The sequence below is a fragment of the Cuculus canorus genome, chromosome 25, assembly GCF_017976375.1.
Source record: "Cuculus canorus isolate bCucCan1 chromosome 25, bCucCan1.pri, whole genome shotgun sequence".
In the NCBI taxonomy this organism is placed as follows: domain Eukaryota; kingdom Metazoa; phylum Chordata; class Aves; order Cuculiformes; family Cuculidae; genus Cuculus; species Cuculus canorus.
In genome coordinates, this window is record NC_071425.1 from 5,178,574 (window position 1) to 5,197,758 (window position 19,185).

Consider the following 19,185-nt stretch of genomic DNA (forward strand, 5'->3'; position numbering starts at 1 on the left):
CGCTGGTAGTTTTGCCCATCCAGTGCCCAAAAACAATCGATGTAATTGGCCAACAGGTTAAGGAGCCATGAAACTCCCACATTGTTTAACCATCAGGATATCTGGAAATCTTTCAATGCTGAAGCAGGCTGGACACTGGTAAACAGCAGCCTGGCACCTTACCCAGTGTCTTTAACATGTTGAGTTCTACAAAGCAACAATCTCCAGCTTTGTGATTTGAAAGAAGAAAAGGTGTAAATCACTTGCCCATGTCACAGACCTATCTGGCAATTTAACTGCACAATGGGATACCACTCTTGTATTGCCAGAACAGGACAATGTTTGAGTTCCAGGTGTACAAGTTTCCAAACCAAGCCATGCCTGCTGCTTTTGTAGCTCAGGCTATTTCACCTAAGGGACACCATTCTTTGAAATTGTGAAAAGTAACCTAAACAAAACATTCTGAACCACTTCCACCCCAGTATTACATTCCTATTTGAAAGGAAATCATTCAAGACAGCATTCCAGTTGTCTTTTACCACTACAGCAATAGAAGCAGGTCTGCTCAAGAGAAGACATAAGTTTTCAAAGATGCGAACTGTGACTGCAGAGATGTGGGAAGTCCCCGGCTCACCTTTTCTATAAGAAGCTTCTTGCTCATTGTTACGCATCTATTCAACCGCTCCTTGTACTTCTCCAGCATCTTTTGCTGTTCATCTATCTGCCTTCTCAAGTCGCAGTTGGCCTAAAAGTGAAAAGAGAAGAAAAGCCTGACTTGAAATCAGAGTCAAACTAAGTATCACCTAGGAAGAAGTTTCCCCAGCTAGCACCAGGCATCAGATTAAGGAAAGGAAACCAGCAGAATAAGAAAAAGATGAAATTCTTCTTATCCAAACACCCAAGACAATCTCTTCAATTTTTAACCCACTCCAGTCTTAACACCCTTCTAGGACAGGGAAGTGCTATCACCCCGGTTTTCACGGAAGGAGCGAAGGTTCAAAGAGGCTAAACACAAGCACAAGGAATTTTCTTATTTTTATTTTTTTAAACATCTAAGACCCCATCACATCTATCAAGTCTCAAAATAGTTTAGTCATCCCTGGATTATCCTCCCTCTTTAGCCACAATACTCAGAAAAGGATGGGGTAATTCCCTCTGCACTTTCAATTAAACTCTTGAGTTACTGTCAGTCCTGCCACAGACCGCTCCAGTGACAGCCGCTGTCTGTAACACCACCGCAGCATACAGACGGATTTTATGTGCAACCATTTTCATTGATAAAATGTTACATTTAACCATCCTCCTTCCAACCAATAGTCTGCCTTCTGATTAAACAGCAGATGGAATAAAAAATAACCTCTCTCCTGGTTGACGGACCACAAAGCCACATGTGCCTCCAGGCATGTCTCTATGAGCTTGTCTTAGCTCTTTTAGGTGCTGTGACCAGATACGCTCAAACACAGAGAGCTTTCCCTCTTCTCCCTTTAATGTCTTTTCAACACTTCACAAGATATGCTTCTCCATCTGATGAAAGCTAAATCAATCACAACACCTCCATGAAGACAAGATCCTTGATTTAAAGGTATTTATCTTTTACTGAAGAATGGGTTAAGAGAAGCTTTATTCTTCAGGTTTGAGCAGAAGTTGTCCTGCTCATCTCTATATGCATCAGCGACTCATGAATGAGAATTTCAGAATACACCCTCCGAGGCTACTGAACATCTTACTGAACAAAGTAGGCTCCTCAATATTTAGAGGAGCAGAATAATTGTGAGGAGAAACAGGTTAGTCAGCAAAATACATAAGTGTGCAACAGATCTAAGAAAGGCCAACAACACTGCTGAGGACACAAACACCTGGAGGTGTTCAAGACCAGGTTGGATGGGGCTTGGAGCAACCGGATCCAGTGGGAGGTGTCCCTGCCCATGGCAAAAGATGTAACTGGATGGGCTTTAAGGTTCCTTCCAACCCAAACTATTCCATAATTCTATCATCTGATCTACAATAACTCTGCACTGTATAGCCACATTCACTGCTACACTGCTTGTAGATTCAAGCAGTCCCAGAGCAACTATAAGCCAAACAATTATCTTGCAAGTAAGGGATAAATAGATTTATTCTATCTTGGTTCTACAAATGCTATACAAAATCCTTCTCCACAGTCTAGCTGGCACAGGCACTCTAGGTATCTTTAAATAGCAGCTTTCAGAAAATCTGTGCAACTTTAAATACTTACTCTTAATAAGTCATCTATTCTCCCCTCCTTCTTCTCCAAGTCAGAGTTCTTACTGTTTTCTAGTGCAGATATTTTTTCCATTGTGAGGTCAGACTGTACAGAAAAAACATCATAAAACCACATTTAAGAAAAACACAATATTTCAGATAGTCAGGATGTAACATCACAGCATAACCCTCACTGATCTGAACAGATAGGTATGAGAAGAAGAAACAAATCCCCTGTATCCTAGCAGTCTGGGGAAGAACTTTCTCCATTCTTCATTTTCTTATCACATAGTGGGCTCCTCCAGCACAGGAGGTTCAGTCAGGTAGCACAAAGCTGCTCTGGAGAACGCAAACTGGGAGCACCTACCAGGCTACAACATCTCAGGCCCTGTAAATTTTGGTTTTGTGGTTGAGTTCTGCCCACTCCTTGGTGGACTCAGATATTCACTGTCCTTCTGTGCAGTGCAATATAGCTTGTACAGGAAAAAAGACTTAAGAAAAAATACCACCAAATCCCAACCCTGGACTGGAATACCAGATTTGTGAGATCTTTCATGGGCACAGACAACCACCTGCTAGACAAAAGACAGCACGTGTGGTTTCAAAGGAGGTCTTGAGAGAAAACACAGGTTTTAATTTATAATATTATAACAGATTAACAGCAGGAATATTAGCACAAGTCTTTGTTTCTGACAAAGTGATGTATTAGTGCCCACACGGGAGGTGCTTTACAGTTCTTGAGTGAAAACTATTTGGAAAGCATGATGGGGTACAGCACATCTCAAGTATCTTCACCAGTGAAGTACGAGTTATACCCAGGAAGACAAAAGACATACTATATTGTCTAGCAGCAGGAATATTTCAAACTCGGCACTCTCGTTGGGGGAAAGAAAAAGGGAAATAGTACATACGTGAATACAACATCTAAAAAAACCGCAAATGAACAGAAGAGAATCTCACTCCATGTCTGCATACAAAGATTTCACATTTATTGCCAGCAAACTACCCTGGTTCTGAGAAGAGTTAGCAGAGACTTACCTGGGGAGTTGTTACAAAACTGTGCTCCAGATTCCAGCCCTGCCTGGAAGCTAACACCATGAAGAAAGAGACAAACTCTGGACTGTTGCTTCTCTACAGTATGCACATGCACAGTATGGCAAAGATCAAAAAGAACACTTGCCAGCACTGTCTATCAAGCAAGAAAGAGCAGCCTAAATCCCAAAAGATAAAGAGGCCTGGGCAGGTCACCTTGCTGTGGCCTTAACGCGGTTTATGCTTCTTGACAGCCTGCAGCAAACAATTCATAGAATCATAGAATCACCAGGTTGGAAAGGACCCACTGGATCGAGCCTAACCTTCCTAATACTCCCTTAAACCATGTTCCTAAGCACTTCATCCACCTGTTCCTTAAACACCTCCAGGGAAGGCGGCTCGACCCCCTCCCTGGGCAGCTGTTCCAGTGCCCAATGACTCTTTCCATGAAGAATTTTTTTCTGATATCCAGCCTGACCCTCCCCTGGCGCAGCTTGAGGCCATTCCCCCTTGTCCTGTCCTCTGTCACTGGGAGAAGAGCCCAGCTCCCTCCTCTCCACAACCTCCTTTCAGGCAGTTGTAGAGAGCAATAAGGTCTCCCCTCAGCCTCCTCTTCTCCAGGCTAAACAACCCCAGGTCCCTCAGCCGCTCCTCGTAACCCTTGTTCTCCAGCCCCTCACCAGCTTCGTTGCTCTTCTCTGGACACACTCCAGAGCCTCAACATCCTTCTTGTGGTGAGGGGCCCAGAACTGAACACAGTACTGGAGGTGTGGTCTCACCAGTGCCGAGTACAGAGGGAGAATAACCTCCTTGGACCTGCTGGTCATACCGGTTTTGATCCAAGCCAAGATGCCATTGGCCTTCTTGGCCACCTGGGCACACTTAGGACAAAAGCTTTTGTCACTGAATCAACAATCAAGTTATCTGTCAAAAACCTAGGCTGCCCTCACTCAGCCAGGCAGCGGAAAGTTTCTTTAGTAAGTAGCTCTTGTGTCACTTAGCCAAACGCACAGACACGCTTGCACGGTGTCACATGAAGCCATGCTTCAGGATGCAAGCGCTTGCACACGACACCATCATCGCTCACCTTGCCTCAGAGCACTGGGGCCCTCGACTGACTGAAAACGCTAACACGCTGACTTGCTTTTGGCATTGCCAGAAGTGATTCAAACTGGAAATCACTGAAGAGAGGGGTTTTTTTTAACACTACCAACTCCAAGGAGGTTTGGAAGTGAAAAAACAAGAATGTATACATGTCCTCATCACGCAGTCAAGTATCTTCCTGGATTCTTTGCCTTAAGCACATGCTGCATCCAGACCTCTGGAGAATACTAAGCTGAGCATTGGCAGAAAGCACACTCATAACGCAATGCCCTTTTCAAGGAAGACAAACCCTGTGGCCATGCTAAGCAGAGGAGAGAAAAATATCTTGCATCCTCCAGGAGGGACAACGATTTTAAGCACTGGTGTTGGGATAGCAAAGGTTGAAATCTGAAAGTTATCTCTGGCAGGTTCTCAAGTTACAGCATCTCTCTCGCACAATATTTCTCCATGCATTTGGAAAAGACAGGGATCTTCACAGACCACCATTTTAACAACACAGAAGACAAAACATGACCCTAGTGACACAAGAGCTCAGAGACTTAGGCTAGTTAAGCATCCCCAGAGGGAGAATTGCTGTTCTTCAAGCAAAAAGAACTTGTACCACCTGGTGGGGAAAGGGAGAATGAACTTCCCCCAGCAATAAAATCATCTCTGACGCAGACTGATGTGAGAAAATGATTGACACAAAACTGATTGTTTAAAAATCACTCAAGGGAAGGGTCAGTCACAGAAATCAGAGATGAAAATCAAAAGAAGATTAAAAGCAGGCTTGGAGCAGAAATAAGCAGGTGCACTGCAGATAAAGTTGAACATCCTTATAAGCGACAGAGGAAGATGACACAGCTAAAAGTAAATCTTGCCATTAAGCCATAAGAAGAATCTTAATCTAGAAGGCACCAAAAAGCAGGACAGTCTAAAAAGCTACTCCCCTTCTTGACTGCAGGCCAGTGAAGTTGCTGAGAAGCACTGTCAGGAACACATCATGCTCCTCTTTGACAGGACAAACTACACATGGGTGTACTCTGCAGATGCCAAAGAACTTCCAGCTACACCATGAACATTTGTACTGTAAGCACTGTAGATGCACCCAGGACTTGAATAGAACCATTCATAACTATCACTCCGGTTTCCTTCACATCTTCCCTTACAAAGGAGTGAAGAACATTCAGGATACAGCAGAACAGAAACAGACAGATCTAAGATGTTCCTCTCCTGAGCACATCTGCGCACAGCTGAAGAACTGCCCACAGCACTGACACAGAAAAGTCTCAGTAACAGATTAGGCAACTCCTTTACAGAAGAAGGAACACAGTTCAAAGTGATTCACTTCAATCAGTAGTTACAGACCGACTTGGGACTACCGGCTCTTTCACTGGCAACATTAAGTCTGCTGTAAGTGACATCCTCTGATGTGGAAGACAAGCTGCAAACTGCAATTTCATAACCAAGAGATGTTTCATCGAGCGACCTATACCTGTGACTGCTTGTGCTGGATGGAAATCTGTTTTTGGGAAGTGCAGGAATGCTCAGTGTTCCCTGATCCGGTAGAAGATGGGCTGCCTTGCTGGGCCTGCAAAAGAAAAGTTAGTGCATTGTTATATGCTCCTCAGCATATCACCAGAGCCCATGCAGATACACCTATCTTTACACGGGTGGCGCAGCCTGGCCTGGGTACCATATTTTCACATTAAATTTCAAGAATGCTGTAGAGATTTAGTTCATTAAAACAAGAGAGTTAGTTTCTTTCAAGAAGTCTGGCCCAACCTGCTAAAAGACAAAGCTTTTAAAAGTCTAATAATTCATGTCAGCCAAGATTAAGCGAGGCCAAAACAAACACTTCTCACGGCAAGACTATACCTCATTCTTTTGGGTTTTTTGCAGCTATCAGATTAGCCTCTCAGATGCTATTACTTTGATCTACACAAGACTTTGAGTCGTTAACTTAAAACTCATTTTATTTTATTAAACAAGCAAAGCCTGGGACCTAGAACTCTTCACAAGGAAGACGAACTTACCAGAGGACGGTAGACTTGGTCATCAATAAACCAGGCTGCACGTGAACGACTGTCTTTGAGGAGAAAAGCTTCGAATTCCCCATCCCTTAACTAGAAACATCCCTTGGGATTCAAATCTTTTCAGAGCTGCTCACCGAGACAAAAGTAAAACAGAGGCCACCTCCCCTCTGTGCCAGCTGCTCATTCTCTAGCCGCTGTTTCGCCAGCATCACAGACATCAGCGTTGGCAGAGCAGAGTGTTCCTCCTGCGGTTCCTTTGCTGTGCTGCCGTCTACCCCATACAGCGGCTGCTCCACTCGCCGCTGTAACACAGTCAAAAAAAATACAATGAACTTTCTAAAGAAAAAAAAAAAAGCTATTCTCTGACTCTGCCAAAACTGTTGTCAGTGAAGCCGCAGCTCAGGAATGGGGAGGCAGCATAGGGAGGATCTGAGAACTCAAACAGGACTCCTGGGGTGATTGTTCCAATGGCAGACAGCAAAAAATAGACGAAGTTAACAATTAAAAGAAGTAACAAATGAACAAACAGACAGAATTCCTCATCAGCTAACACACCTCCTGCCTTTGCAAATACATGTATTTCAGAGCCAGTGGGGCAAAATGGATTGTAGATCCAAAAAGTTTAGCATATTGCAATTCTGGTCAACGCATTCGAAATTAGTCTACTTAATGTTCTTTAAGGATTCGTTTTAAACCAGCTGATGTCACAATACATCCATTATCTGGCGCAGAAAACTGAGTCAGAACTGCTAAATATCAGTATCCTAACCATGTCTAGGACCCAGATGTCACCATAAGCTCATTTCTGCCTCTAGCTGGGACCACTCTCCTGCAAGATTAGCAAAGTACTAAGGTATTTCCAAAATCTTTTAAAGAGGCACTGCATCTCTTAACAGGCTCCTTTCTCCTGCTTTCCAACTGTGATACAGGAACTGAGCTCAACGAGAACAAGAGTTATCTGAGCTACATTGATTACAGCATTCAGAATCTCATTGCCCTTGCTTTAAAAGCCAGCCCAACACTGCTAAAATTTGGCAGTCTGGGTAGTAATCATCTAAGTCTTTCCAAGCTGTAACTCTGGGCCACACTGAAAGTAAACAGTCAGGTCAGGCTTCAGTTTTCCTTAAAAACCTAAATTGTAACCTGAAGCTTATTTTCTGACTAACATGACAAACATCAAGAGTGTGCTTTCTTCCCCAAAAGAATGCTCGTATATGAGAGCGACCTTGCAAGAGACTGAAGCCTTGCAGATCATCCTTCTAATCAAAAGAGAAGCGAGGCAATTCAAAGCAGTCAAGAGATTTGAAGACAAGAAGCAACATCCTAAAGCCATTACAATTCCTCCACAAGCTCTGATTGCAGAAAATTTCCAGTACAATATAGATTAACTCAGAGGTTTGGAGGAGGGCTGTCTAATTGTAAGAGACATTTTAACACTCCGCTCTCTTCCTAAACCATTCTGACATCCGTAATGGGTAAGACACTCGATCTTCTCCAATTCTCACTCATCCCCTTATTTTCTGGGCTAAACTCAAACCATTGACAATCACTTTTTAAGAAGACAGACCTTACAAATGCACATAATAGTGTGTTATGAATAAGCAAACATTACAGGTTTAGCTGCAAGAGTAAGAGAAGAAACAGAGAGCACCTGCATAAGGAGAGAGACAAACTGGCCTAGCTGAAACTAACTGTAACATCAGTCTTCACCACATAAGAAATACTCTGTTCAAGCTTTTACCTACTCAATATGCACAACTGAAGAAGAAAGCCAAAGGAAGAATCTCTTGTCCCATTATGAACACCTGCAGGGTATCTCGTCTGCTGGAGTAAAGAACTGTCCCTAATACCTTACGCATCTGCAACATTCTGAGATGGCATTTCTTCCAGTAACTTCTCTTTAAAGAAGTATATTAATGAATTAGTTTGACAAGAGAAAGGGTTCTTCAGTTAATGAGATATATCCTAATTTCTGTAAACATCAAAACCAGCTGGAATCATACCTGACATTTTCCCTTAAAGCAGCACTAAAAGCTTTGAAAAATCACACACACGTTGAATTCTGAGCAGAGCATTTAGTGTTGGGATTTAATTCAGTACACATTCATGAACGGTGCAAAGGTCTCTGCAGAATAATGTAATCAGTAAAGACTTTGCACGTGGTGTTCGGAACACTAACCTATCCCATAATGCTCCATACTTTTGCGACACGCAACAAATGCTGAATGTTTTTAAAGAAGGACCCAGGCAATGTTCAAAACTAGAGATCAGACACCACAGCCTCTGAATATAGCTCTGCTAACTGAAAGAAATGTCTTTAGCTGCTCTGTGCTAAAATGGCTTAAAAGTACCAGTTATTTCTTCACATTCAGATCTTGCAGAAACGCTGTGACAGCAAAATGAAATTATGTAACGAAAAACATAACAACAGATGTGCGCGTATACACATTTCTTTGCAAGGTTTTGCTAATGCTCCTTATGAGTCTCACGCATGTACATAGAAGTAAAAGACTTCCCAACATAATTACAACATGCCCATTTTTCAGAATACCCACAGGGTCCAATCAAGGTCTGATATTGTCCTAGTGCACAGGGAACACACTCCCAACTTGATGAGAAGTTCCTGAGCCATATTGGATTACAAGGTTATGAATATTTCACTTCCACCTTTTATTAAGGACAGTGATCTGTCTGTAGCCATGTGGCATGCTAAAAAAACTCAATCCTGCATGCTCTTCCCATCAGCTACAACTGGAGAAGCCACTGTTAGTGTCCCAGACAGCTGGTTTGGCTGCAAGAACTCAGTTTCAGATTTAAATTAAAAATGAACTGAATAGAGAATAACCCAAATTACTCACCAATAGGCCCTTCCCTCCTGTTCAGAAACTTTTATTATCTGTCTGAAGCACAGACACCAATCCAATCACTGCTATGCCATCAGCTCTGTCCCTAGACAACACTTACCGGCAAGGGATTGGATAAGGAATGCTGTGGTGATGATCTGGCAACAGGCGGCACGCTTCTACCGGGACTGGTTCCTGGGCCACTTCCCCCAGCAAACTGGCCAAAACAACAGATTGGATCATCAGTAATTCCACAGAGATATCATATTTAGGCAAATTTAACAGGCAGAAGAAACACAATCTTAAAAACAAAGCCTTATAGGCTCTAGGGACTCATTTAAACAAACTGAAGATGAGCTAAGAATGCCTTATAATTTCAAGCGCTGTTTTCAAAAACAGCAGCAGAAGTCCTTCAGACAAACGTTCACCTGGGCACTGAGTGCATTTTTCATTTTAATACAGCCTACATGCTTGGATATAGTACAATTATTTACTTTAATTAGGAAGGCTACTCCCTATGAGCAGATGTGTCTATCACGGAAGTGGTGAGTGATGTACACCTCCACTGAAGGATCTATGCCAGTCACTGTTAAAGACAGGACAGGTAAGCAGCTGGTACAGAAATCCGCATGTTCCTGCACCGTGTAGCACAGCACGCTTACAAAAGCTTTACCCTGGAAGAATAAGTGCTAATAAGCACTTGATTTCTGACTCTAAGTTACCCAGTAAAACAAAGAACAAACTTAAGAGAAAAGCTAGAGCTCTGGACTGCGCACACCCAGAAAAACTTCAGAGACTATGCACTAAAGAGAATATTGATTTTTAGAATGTCCATCACTGCTCTGAGGAGGAATCTCCATCTCCTGTGTGGTGCCAGCCTCCCATGGAAAGCTTTTCTAACAAGGGAACCCTGCAAACAACTTCCTAACCTAATCAAATCAGCGGGACTTTGCAGGTATTCTACAGCACTGGACTTGAATCAAAATAGGTTTGTACAGGAGGAGATATCCTCCTCCAAGATCCAGGTTCCAACAGAAATCAGCCTCCAATGTACACTGACGTGGCTGCTCTCTTAAAAAAAACTGCTTTATCAACAGTCCAAAGAAGTGTTAACTTAAAAAACGACTCCTAAAAATCTCATATCTTCTACCTAATCAGATTTGAGGATATCATTAACATCATCAATGGCTCTGAGCTATTATTCACAACAACGGATCAGTAACAGAAGTAACAGAAGTTGCATTACAGTCTTCATCTACAGATTTTGTGTAATGTGAATTCAAGCAGATTTCTCAAACAATGTAGATACTTACCTCAAAATAATCACTAATTTTATGTCCTCTAGGAGTGCCTTTTCCTAAAAAGAGGAAAACAAAGGATGAAAAAAAAGAGTTGATACTTTTAAGCAAAGGAGTTAGGATGCCATTCTGAAAAACTACTCCTGTATATTGACACTCCTTTCCCCGCAGAGAGGTGCAAGACCTATCACAACAAAAGCTTCTGCACAACAAAAGCCAGCCCCAGGGTTACAGCTCTTGTGCTGTTGTTGGGAGGGTTTACAGTTGACAACTCAATTAACACTCAATTCCAAACATCTCAAATCCAATCAATCAGTATTTGCACTTGCTAGAGTACTTAGAAAACACTAAATATCAGTGAAGGTTGCAGAGATTTTCCAAAATTTGCTTCAAGATAAGAACAGAGCAAAGGGCACTTTTACTCTTCTGCCTTCAGGTAAATTGCTGCACATTAGACCTTTCAGAAGCATTCTTGTAAGAGTTAGATAATTAGTGGTGGCTTAATACCAGCTCATTAAAACTTAGCCTTTTTCTCTTTTTATAATATTATCAAAGCAGTTCTGTCAACACAACTCGCGTTACTTTCTTGTTGAAGAAATAAGAAATCTGCCCCTATGCCCAGTTGCTAGAAAATCTGAACAGACTAGAACACGCTGGGTTTTCCTCAGTACTCCTAGACAGCAGTGTCTGCTTTACGCTTGAGCACAGTTTGTTCTCTATTTGTTGTGGTGAGAACTTAACTCTAACAAGGCAGGCATACGTCTCATAAAGCAAGGAAGAGAGTACAGCCTGTATTTTGAAGTCTGGCTGCTGTACATGTAGGGATGCGGGACCAAAACAACACTTCAGAGAAGCCGTATTAAGCCTCTGGGCAGTCTGTCCCATAAATTGCAATAGTTTGTGTGAATAAACTGACGGCAAGTATTTTCCTGCCAATGAGGATAACAAGGCTCCCAGAAGAGAACTACAGCATCACGGAGGAGTTTATAACAAGCCGCCTGACACACCCTTGAGAAGAGTCATTCGTTTCCTAGGACACTGACTGTGCAAAACGTGCACAAATTACCAACCGTTCAGAAATTCTGCAACAGAGTCAGAGGAATGAATTACCTTGACTGGTCTCATATGCTTCTGCTTTCCTTTTTCTATTCCGCTGGTCATTCTGTTTTTTCTCGGGAGTCTGTTAAACAATACTTCAAAATTAACATTTCTGCAGTTATTCCAAGATTTAAAGAAAATACCAAAACACAATAATCTGTTTCATATCCCCAGTGGCCATTTCATTTCTCTGGTGCTTAAACAAACAACTGCTCTCAAATAGCTACTGCCTTCCAACGTATGCACTGCAGAAGGGAGAGAACACAGTGAGGAATGAGGTTATTTTTTATTTCAACTGCACAAACCAGTCTCTACTGCCCACCTACCTCACGTGGTTAGCAAAAATAGTTCGAACACTTATAAACATCTGTAAAAACCAATTCATGGTGATCACAGTACTGGTACAAGAGGAATAATGACAAGAGGTTTAAGTACAGACATCCAAATCTGGAGTTCAGCGGCTACTCAGTCTGGAAGCTAATGCTTCTTCTTCATCTTGCCTGCAGCTAATGCTTCTTCCCAAAGCTCTTTGCAGATGGCTACAAGAATTACGCTGTCTACTGGCACACAATTGGAACCTTACAGAGAATGCGTTGGGAGCCAGAAGAAAGGTCCCACAGATGCAGCAATTCACCTGGACTTATCTCTCATTGATGTCAAAGGTCAGTTGCATCTGCTGTTTCTGTGAGCAACCAGAGACCCGAGGGGCAGCTTACCAGCAGACAGCGATGCATTTATGTACAGGCACAATACAGAGCACACGTAGGAGGCTCTAAAAGTCTTGTGCCTCTGTCTGTACAAGCCCAGACACGTGAGACTGGAGGAGACCCTGGCACAGCGCTTTCCCCATCACTTCAGTCACTTATGTGGCCAAAGCTGCTGAACACATCAGGAAGCGCTGTGCTAGAAGCAGCTTAGTGAGGCCGCTGGAAAGAAAGGCATCTTGTCATTTCCATCACCAACGTCATTTTAAAAACATCTTTTATCCCGAAGGATCTCAAATAATTTCCGAGCTATATGCTTTCCAATCACTGCAGCCACCACTAAACTATAGCGTGGGGGTAGGAATTAAACCACAGCATGCAGAACAACTCTGGTGAAGGGAAAGCCGTGGCCAGAAAGTTTGTGGTAAACCTAAGTTTCATGCTCTTTGGAAACCAAAGTCCAAAGTACTCTGTTTAAAGATCTCTGCCAAAAGACTTGCAGACAATAAGCACAGAAATCCATCTACCACCTTTAACAGCATAAAAAGGATAAAGCTGACACAGCCAGAATCTAAGCCTGGCTGTGTCCCCAGTGGATGCTGGACATCTACAGTCCCATGTTACCAGCTGGACATGTTATTGTTTGGTAGGAGGATGGAGGGGATGTTGAGACAAAGGTGGCTATTGTGTCGGCAAAGTACTTTTTCGAATGGGGGCACTGAAAACTCTGTAACTATCTAGAGACTTGCCGTACCAGCTCCTGTATGCGTACAAGTCAGTGATGTAGCCTCCTCACTGCATAGTGAAGAGTAACTCATGAACAGTGTTGGCGTGGCTGCAGCACCGCAGGCTCCATTACAGCCTCCATGGAAGTGTAAGCATATTAATGAGATTCAGTTTAAGTTGTTTTTCCATTCAAGCGCTTACATAACAAAAATGACACACAACGTTATCCGTTACAGACTGAAAAAGTGAGGAAGGGCAGATTTGATTAAGTCAGCTTGGCCAATTAAATCACTCCACAGAAGTCCATTAAAAAAACAAGTAGAAAAAGAATAAATACGCAGGTTTTATTAACTACACTTACTTGTATGGAGCTTAAGATACTGCATTTTTGAAAGGCTTAGCTTCACCAGACACCTCGTATCAGTACTGTCATACAACAGAGGGAAATATGACCCAAAATTTACCCGATGACTGTGTGGCAAGTTCTTTAAATGCATTTAAATCTGATATTTTGCTTTACTAACAAGGAATTTTAAAGTAAACGTAACTCTACAATTTATTCTGCTCCTTTAGCAAGTGTTTTGAAGTAGTTAACCCTAAAACAGTGAGATTACACAGGGACAAACATCAATTTTCACCTCTCCACACTTTCACAGAGCAATTCATAAAAACGCTCTGCTTTGTTCAGACTTCTGCAAATTTACATATTTGGTAGGTAAGGCAATTTTTTTTCCATTAACGCTCTCTGGCTTTTTATTGGGCCAAAACTGTATCCAAAACCAGCAAACAAATCACAATGCAGCTGAAAACAATTTAATAAATTATGCTTTATGAGTGCTGTGTTTTTGGGGTCAGGTAAAATCCGTCTGCTCCGGTGGGAAGCTTCCAAGAGGACTGTTTCACAGCACAGTCCAAAGACTGAAGGGTCAAGATCCAGACTAAATGCTTTCACTAGTTCCCTTTGCACTCCAAACAAAGAACACTGACACTCTCACACAATTCCTCCTATGTTTTAAGTTCAACCACGTCCACCTTAAACGGATTACTACGAGGATTTGTGCCCGCTTACCTCCAATTCTTTATCACTCAGAGAACCCACGCTGCACAAGCTCTGGTTGGAAGACTCATTATTTAATGGACCCTGGTGGAAAAACAAGCAAAGACTGTGAGAAACAACTTCCATACAAGGCAGATACATCCTACCAAACTGCATCTCTGGGCTAACTATGATGCTTTAGGTCATGGGCATACAGCAGCACCATGGGTCAAATACCTAGGCACGTGATGGGGCAATAAACTGCAGAAGTGGCTTGGAGCAAGGCAGAAGCTGGACTGCCAGTTGGACAGTCTCTCCTCAGGATCCTGCTCCAGGCTTTGCAATATTATTTCTGTATCAGATAATTTATATCCCAACTGCTCTATTTAACCACATCCACAAACCAGCCAAGGCAGTATACAAAAGTCTAAGACAACCGGTTTGAGAAACAAAACTTGTGATTTGTTGAGCTGCAGCAGTTCCAAGCTCAGCTCTTAGGCAAGCATCTGCTTGACCCTGGGCTAAGAATTCAGAGGCATCTTCCATCTGGCATGGTAGCTATTACTGTTATCAGATGCTGGCAGTACCACTGATTTTTGTTTAAATGCGTAATTTTTAGGCTTTTTTTTAACACTAATAAAGTGATCAAGTGAAAGTTGTGTTAAAAGCAGTACAACTGGCACCCACAAGACAATCTTTCCCTTTCGGCTATTTTATCGACCCATAGCTGACAGAGCAGTTGCTCCTACCAGGCTGAAGCACAAACTCAACAGGCTGTAATAGATTTACCAAAGGAATATCCAGGTACCTACAAGAGTCTGCCTGTATCTTTGTAGGCTCTACCGGATACGTATCAGCATTTTTACGTATCCAATCATTTTTGAAAACTATTATCTAAAATATCTATCAAAACTGGTTTTAAAAGGAAAAGAGAAGTGAATCATGCAGAGTCACTGTCTTTTAGCCTAGTGCTCTGACACAAAAGCATCCTCCCACAGACCTAACTTAAGATATCTAGACAAATTTGACAAAGATATAAAAACAAGATTCACAATTACCTATGGAATGTATTAACGGGAAGAATGACATGATGAAGCCACCTCTCTGTTAATAACTTGTGAGCATCTTTTCCCAAAGATTCATTCTATTTTAGCATTCTTATTTCTGCAGTAACCACTTCCCACCAATCAATCTTTCCTCAAGGCAAAGCCACTTCTCATTATACAGTCAAGCAGAAGGCTTCTAGGAGGGGGGGTGGGGGGAGAAGTCTTAACACCACAGTGAAATCCCACTTTTGAGGTTAGCAGTTCACCCTTCCACATCTATAAGACAAACACCACCACCAAATTCAACCTGTGACACAGCCTAGCCATTACTGACACCAACTTCCAAGCAGGCATCTGCAGAAAGTAAAAGTTCTGTTTACCTTCTGTATTACACTGTGAGCGTTAACTACCACATTTGTTCCTGCTGAAAGGACATGCTTAGTTACTTCAACAAAAAAATATACCAACACTTGAACAACTGCAGAAGCTTCACATTTAGGGTCCTCTTTAAAAAGCAAATTACTTCAAGAAAAAAAGCAGATTATATTCTTTAAGCCATATCATTACCCCTTCAACTCATCACACAAACAGCTCGAGACCAGAAGGATATTTTACCTCACCTCTTCAGCAACAAAAAAGCTTAAAATTTAGTTGCTTTTTAAACAAAGAAGCAAACTCCCCACCACCCAACGGTGCTGGCTCACGAATCTTACAGGCACAACTCATGGTTATGTGAGGGATTTATTCCTTGGCCAAGAGGACTCGATATAAGCACCAACATCAACCTTAGCTACATTCATGTGAAAGGGGTCCAATAAAAAAGTAATATCTTAAGGCAAGTCGCAACAAAAGGTTAATCTTTTCATCCATTTAAAAAGCTTGTTTATAAACTGCACAAATGCTGTCCTCTAAAGCCCTTCTTTCAGGAACTCACAACCCCAGCAGCGCGTTCCAAGACATCAACCTTCCGTGCAAGCGTGAAGGCTCTTGTAGGTGCAGGAGCATCTCAACAAATTAGCATTTGCTGGTCTCAGATGGACAAACTGGGGTTCTGAGGTGATAAAGATGAAAGTTGTTTCCACATTTGCTTAAGTCTCGCTGCCTCCATTTTGATCATAGGTAGCAAATGACAGGAGCAGCTGCTTCCTAAATGCCACCTTTGAGCTTTTCAGGAACACTGTGGTGGAAAGGGTATGCTATCAGCTTTCCAAGGGCCCGTGTTTCAACAGTGAACTGGAGACAAACTGATGAGGCTGTCTATAGTTAAAGTTGACCCTAAGATGCTTTCAGAAATACAAGTTTATCCTCTCCAGTAGAAAAAAGCCCACTCAGCTTGCATCTGACTATAAAATTCTGGAATGCAAGCAGCTGGAAAAACGCCTAATACAAAATCCATGATGTTTTCTTGCTTCCAGTACGACTACCTGTAGCGACCATTCTGTGTGGGAATTTCACTAGTCTCGCAGTAGGAGTCAAACCTATATTTTGCATCAAGAAAAGAGCAGTTCGATTCTGATCACAGAGTCCTGAAGGCCAAAAAAACCCTATTTTCACTTTACTTTAGAACTTCTTCTAGAAACTACACTGGCAAAATTGTAAAATTGAACTCAACGGAGTGGTAGAAAGGGTTAAAAGAAACTAACTACTCAGTTACGGAACCAGAAAAGAACAGCTCATCAGATGTCTCTACGTATTCAAGCCAGTTCACTGCAATGAGCATTGATTCTGTGAATAAATGCAGAATTAATTCTTTGCAGGCAACTTTTGACCTGTTTCCACTGCATGAGCTTTCCTCTCCCTTGATGACCTTCTCAAGGCCCTTCTACTGACACTTCTCCCAGTCAAGGATTAGGCCTATCTCTCAGGCAGGAAACTGAAGCATCTTGTTCATGTCAAATTTGGCAACAAAAGTCTTGTTTTGAGGTACTCTGACTATGGAAACACAAATTGTTCATTAGAACATGCCGTACTTGAAGGAATAAAGATGCAGTACCAAGGAAGATTAAGGAACATGGCCCAGTCCTAAGCTGCACCTCTTCTCAGAGTTATGTGAATAAGAAAAAGGAAGTTTTCCTGATCATCCAACTAGATCCCTAGTTTCACACATAACCTCACATCATCAACTGCTTACAGCAACAGGTTCAGGCAGTGTGCGTAAGAAACCATATATCTGAGCATCACCCCCTCAACTGCCAGTCAGTGAGTGCGTGTATAAAAAAAACCCTCACATTTATGTTTTATCATTCCTGACTGTTTATATTTAACTCAGCAACTGACATTGGATAAATGCTCAGTACTTAATTTAGCATACCATTATAAGCAGTCATGACACACAAGGAATTAAAGGAACAAACCTGAATTTTGCAAAAAAAAAAAGCAAGCAATGGGAAAGAATACTAACATTAAGGTTCCAGTGCCTGAAGGGAGCCTAAAAGAAAGCTGGGAGGGACTGTTTACAAAAGCTTGTAGTAACAGGATGAGGGGCAATGGGTATAAACTGGAGAGGGGCAGATTTAGGCTAGACAGGAGGAGGAATTTCTTCACAACGAGAGTGGTGAGACACTGGAACAGGTTGCCTAGGGAAGTTGTGGCTGCCCCATCCCTGGAGGTGTTCAAGGCCAGGGTGGACAGGCCTTTTAGCAGCCTGATCTTGTGAGAAGCATCCCTGCCTGTAGCCGGGGGTTTGGAACTAGATGATCTTAATGTCCCTTTCAACTCAAACTATTCTATGATTTTATTCTACGATTCCATGACATTGCCGGGAAATAGCAGCAGGGAATAATAAACATGCAAGAGGTTACACAGGAAGGGCTTATAAATTTTGCTCCTGAAGAAGTCTCCTGCACTGGCATCCGGCTTTTCTAGCATAGACTACTTCGGGGTAACACTGCACTTCTCCGGTATCACTTAGAGTCCACTCATCCACTGTATGCTGTCAAAAGAATCAGTGATGGGGTTCAGCAAAAATTCAAAATACGTGGGTCATCTGAAACAAGCTAATAGTTTCTATAGTGTTTACCCAAATGACAAGCGCAAGAACAGCACACACTTCCTCCTCCACAAGGAATTTCTTTTCAAGATAAGCTGGCACACTCTTTTCCCTTGTGATTCACCTATCAACTGCTGCTTCTAAGTCCGTGACCTACCTATGCACAACACAACCTCCATGTTGAGGAGTGGATGCAACAGCAGCAGGCACTTTCAAGACTCCTACTTGGAGGCAATATGAAATCTGCCCACTCAGGAGAGCTGGTTAGTCATTTCACTCTTTGCAAGTGCCCTGCAAGGGCCACAAATGAGGCACAAAGGCTGAAGTTTCAATAGCAACTACTTCACCTGATAATAGCTCCCATGGATCTCTTCTACAAAGCCAGCCTGACACAGCAGCTACTGGGAAGAAAATTAACTCTATCCCAGCCAAAAGCAAGACACCACCCTTACCCATCTCCTCTTCAAGCTTATCTACTGACTGCACAACTCATGCATTTCCTCAGCCTCTCCAAGCTCCCAAAAATGATCCCTCAGGCCTGTCCACATCCCTTATGCCGGGCAGTCTCCATTTTGTGCTCTCCAGCTCCTCGTACTAAAAGAGAGCTCTAGGAATTCAAGCCGCCCAGCCAGAGTCTCCAACACGAACTTATGGCAATACGGACTCCGAAATTCTCTTGCTAACTCAGTGGTGGAGACATGCTTCATTACCTCAAGCCAAGCTAACCAGAGTTCTTCTGAATTCTGTAGCAAATCAAGAGATTTCAAAGGGAAAGTCAATCTTTAGTTCCACTGAAAGTTAGTGCTGACTCCACACAAGCTTACACCGAAGTGAAATGGTTGAGTGGTTTTTCAGTTACTCTGGTTCAGTGCTACTGTATAAGACCGGTTTAATTAACATATTTCAAGCATCACATAAGTATGAGAATTACAGCCTGCTTCTTATTCAGGCATTTGTAAAAGCTCAGTATTAGAGCCAATAATGAAATCCCTGAATCACCTACATCTTTTTGCCATGAGAAGTTAATCTACTATCAGATGTTCACAGGTAACCTCCACTGTATCAGATGGGTAAGCAGATTTGCAAGGGGAT

The 19,185-nt window shown here is 42.4% G+C and overlaps 1 protein-coding gene across 5 annotated transcripts in view; it reads right to left on the reverse strand.

Moving 5' to 3' along the window:
• TLK2 (tousled like kinase 2) overlaps positions 1–19,185 on the reverse strand; it is a 45,319-nt gene that overhangs the window by 19,373 nt on the left and 6,761 nt on the right. For 4 of the 5 annotated variants that reach the window (XM_054088376.1, XM_054088375.1, XM_054088378.1 and 1 more), the window contains 8 exons: positions 14,092–14,163; positions 11,605–11,674; positions 10,510–10,553; positions 9,318–9,413; positions 6,488–6,655; positions 5,813–5,908; positions 2,216–2,308; positions 614–724 (listed from right to left, as the gene is read on the reverse strand). In XM_054088376.1, the coding sequence (XP_053944351.1) occupies positions 614–724; positions 2,216–2,308; positions 5,813–5,908; positions 6,488–6,655; positions 9,318–9,413; positions 10,510–10,553; positions 11,605–11,674; positions 14,092–14,163 (750 nt within the window). The remainder of the gene's footprint in view (positions 1–613; positions 725–2,215; positions 2,309–5,812; positions 5,909–6,487; positions 6,656–9,317; positions 9,414–10,509; positions 10,554–11,604; positions 11,675–14,091; positions 14,164–19,185) is intronic. The other variant, XM_054088379.1, reaches the window with a different exon arrangement.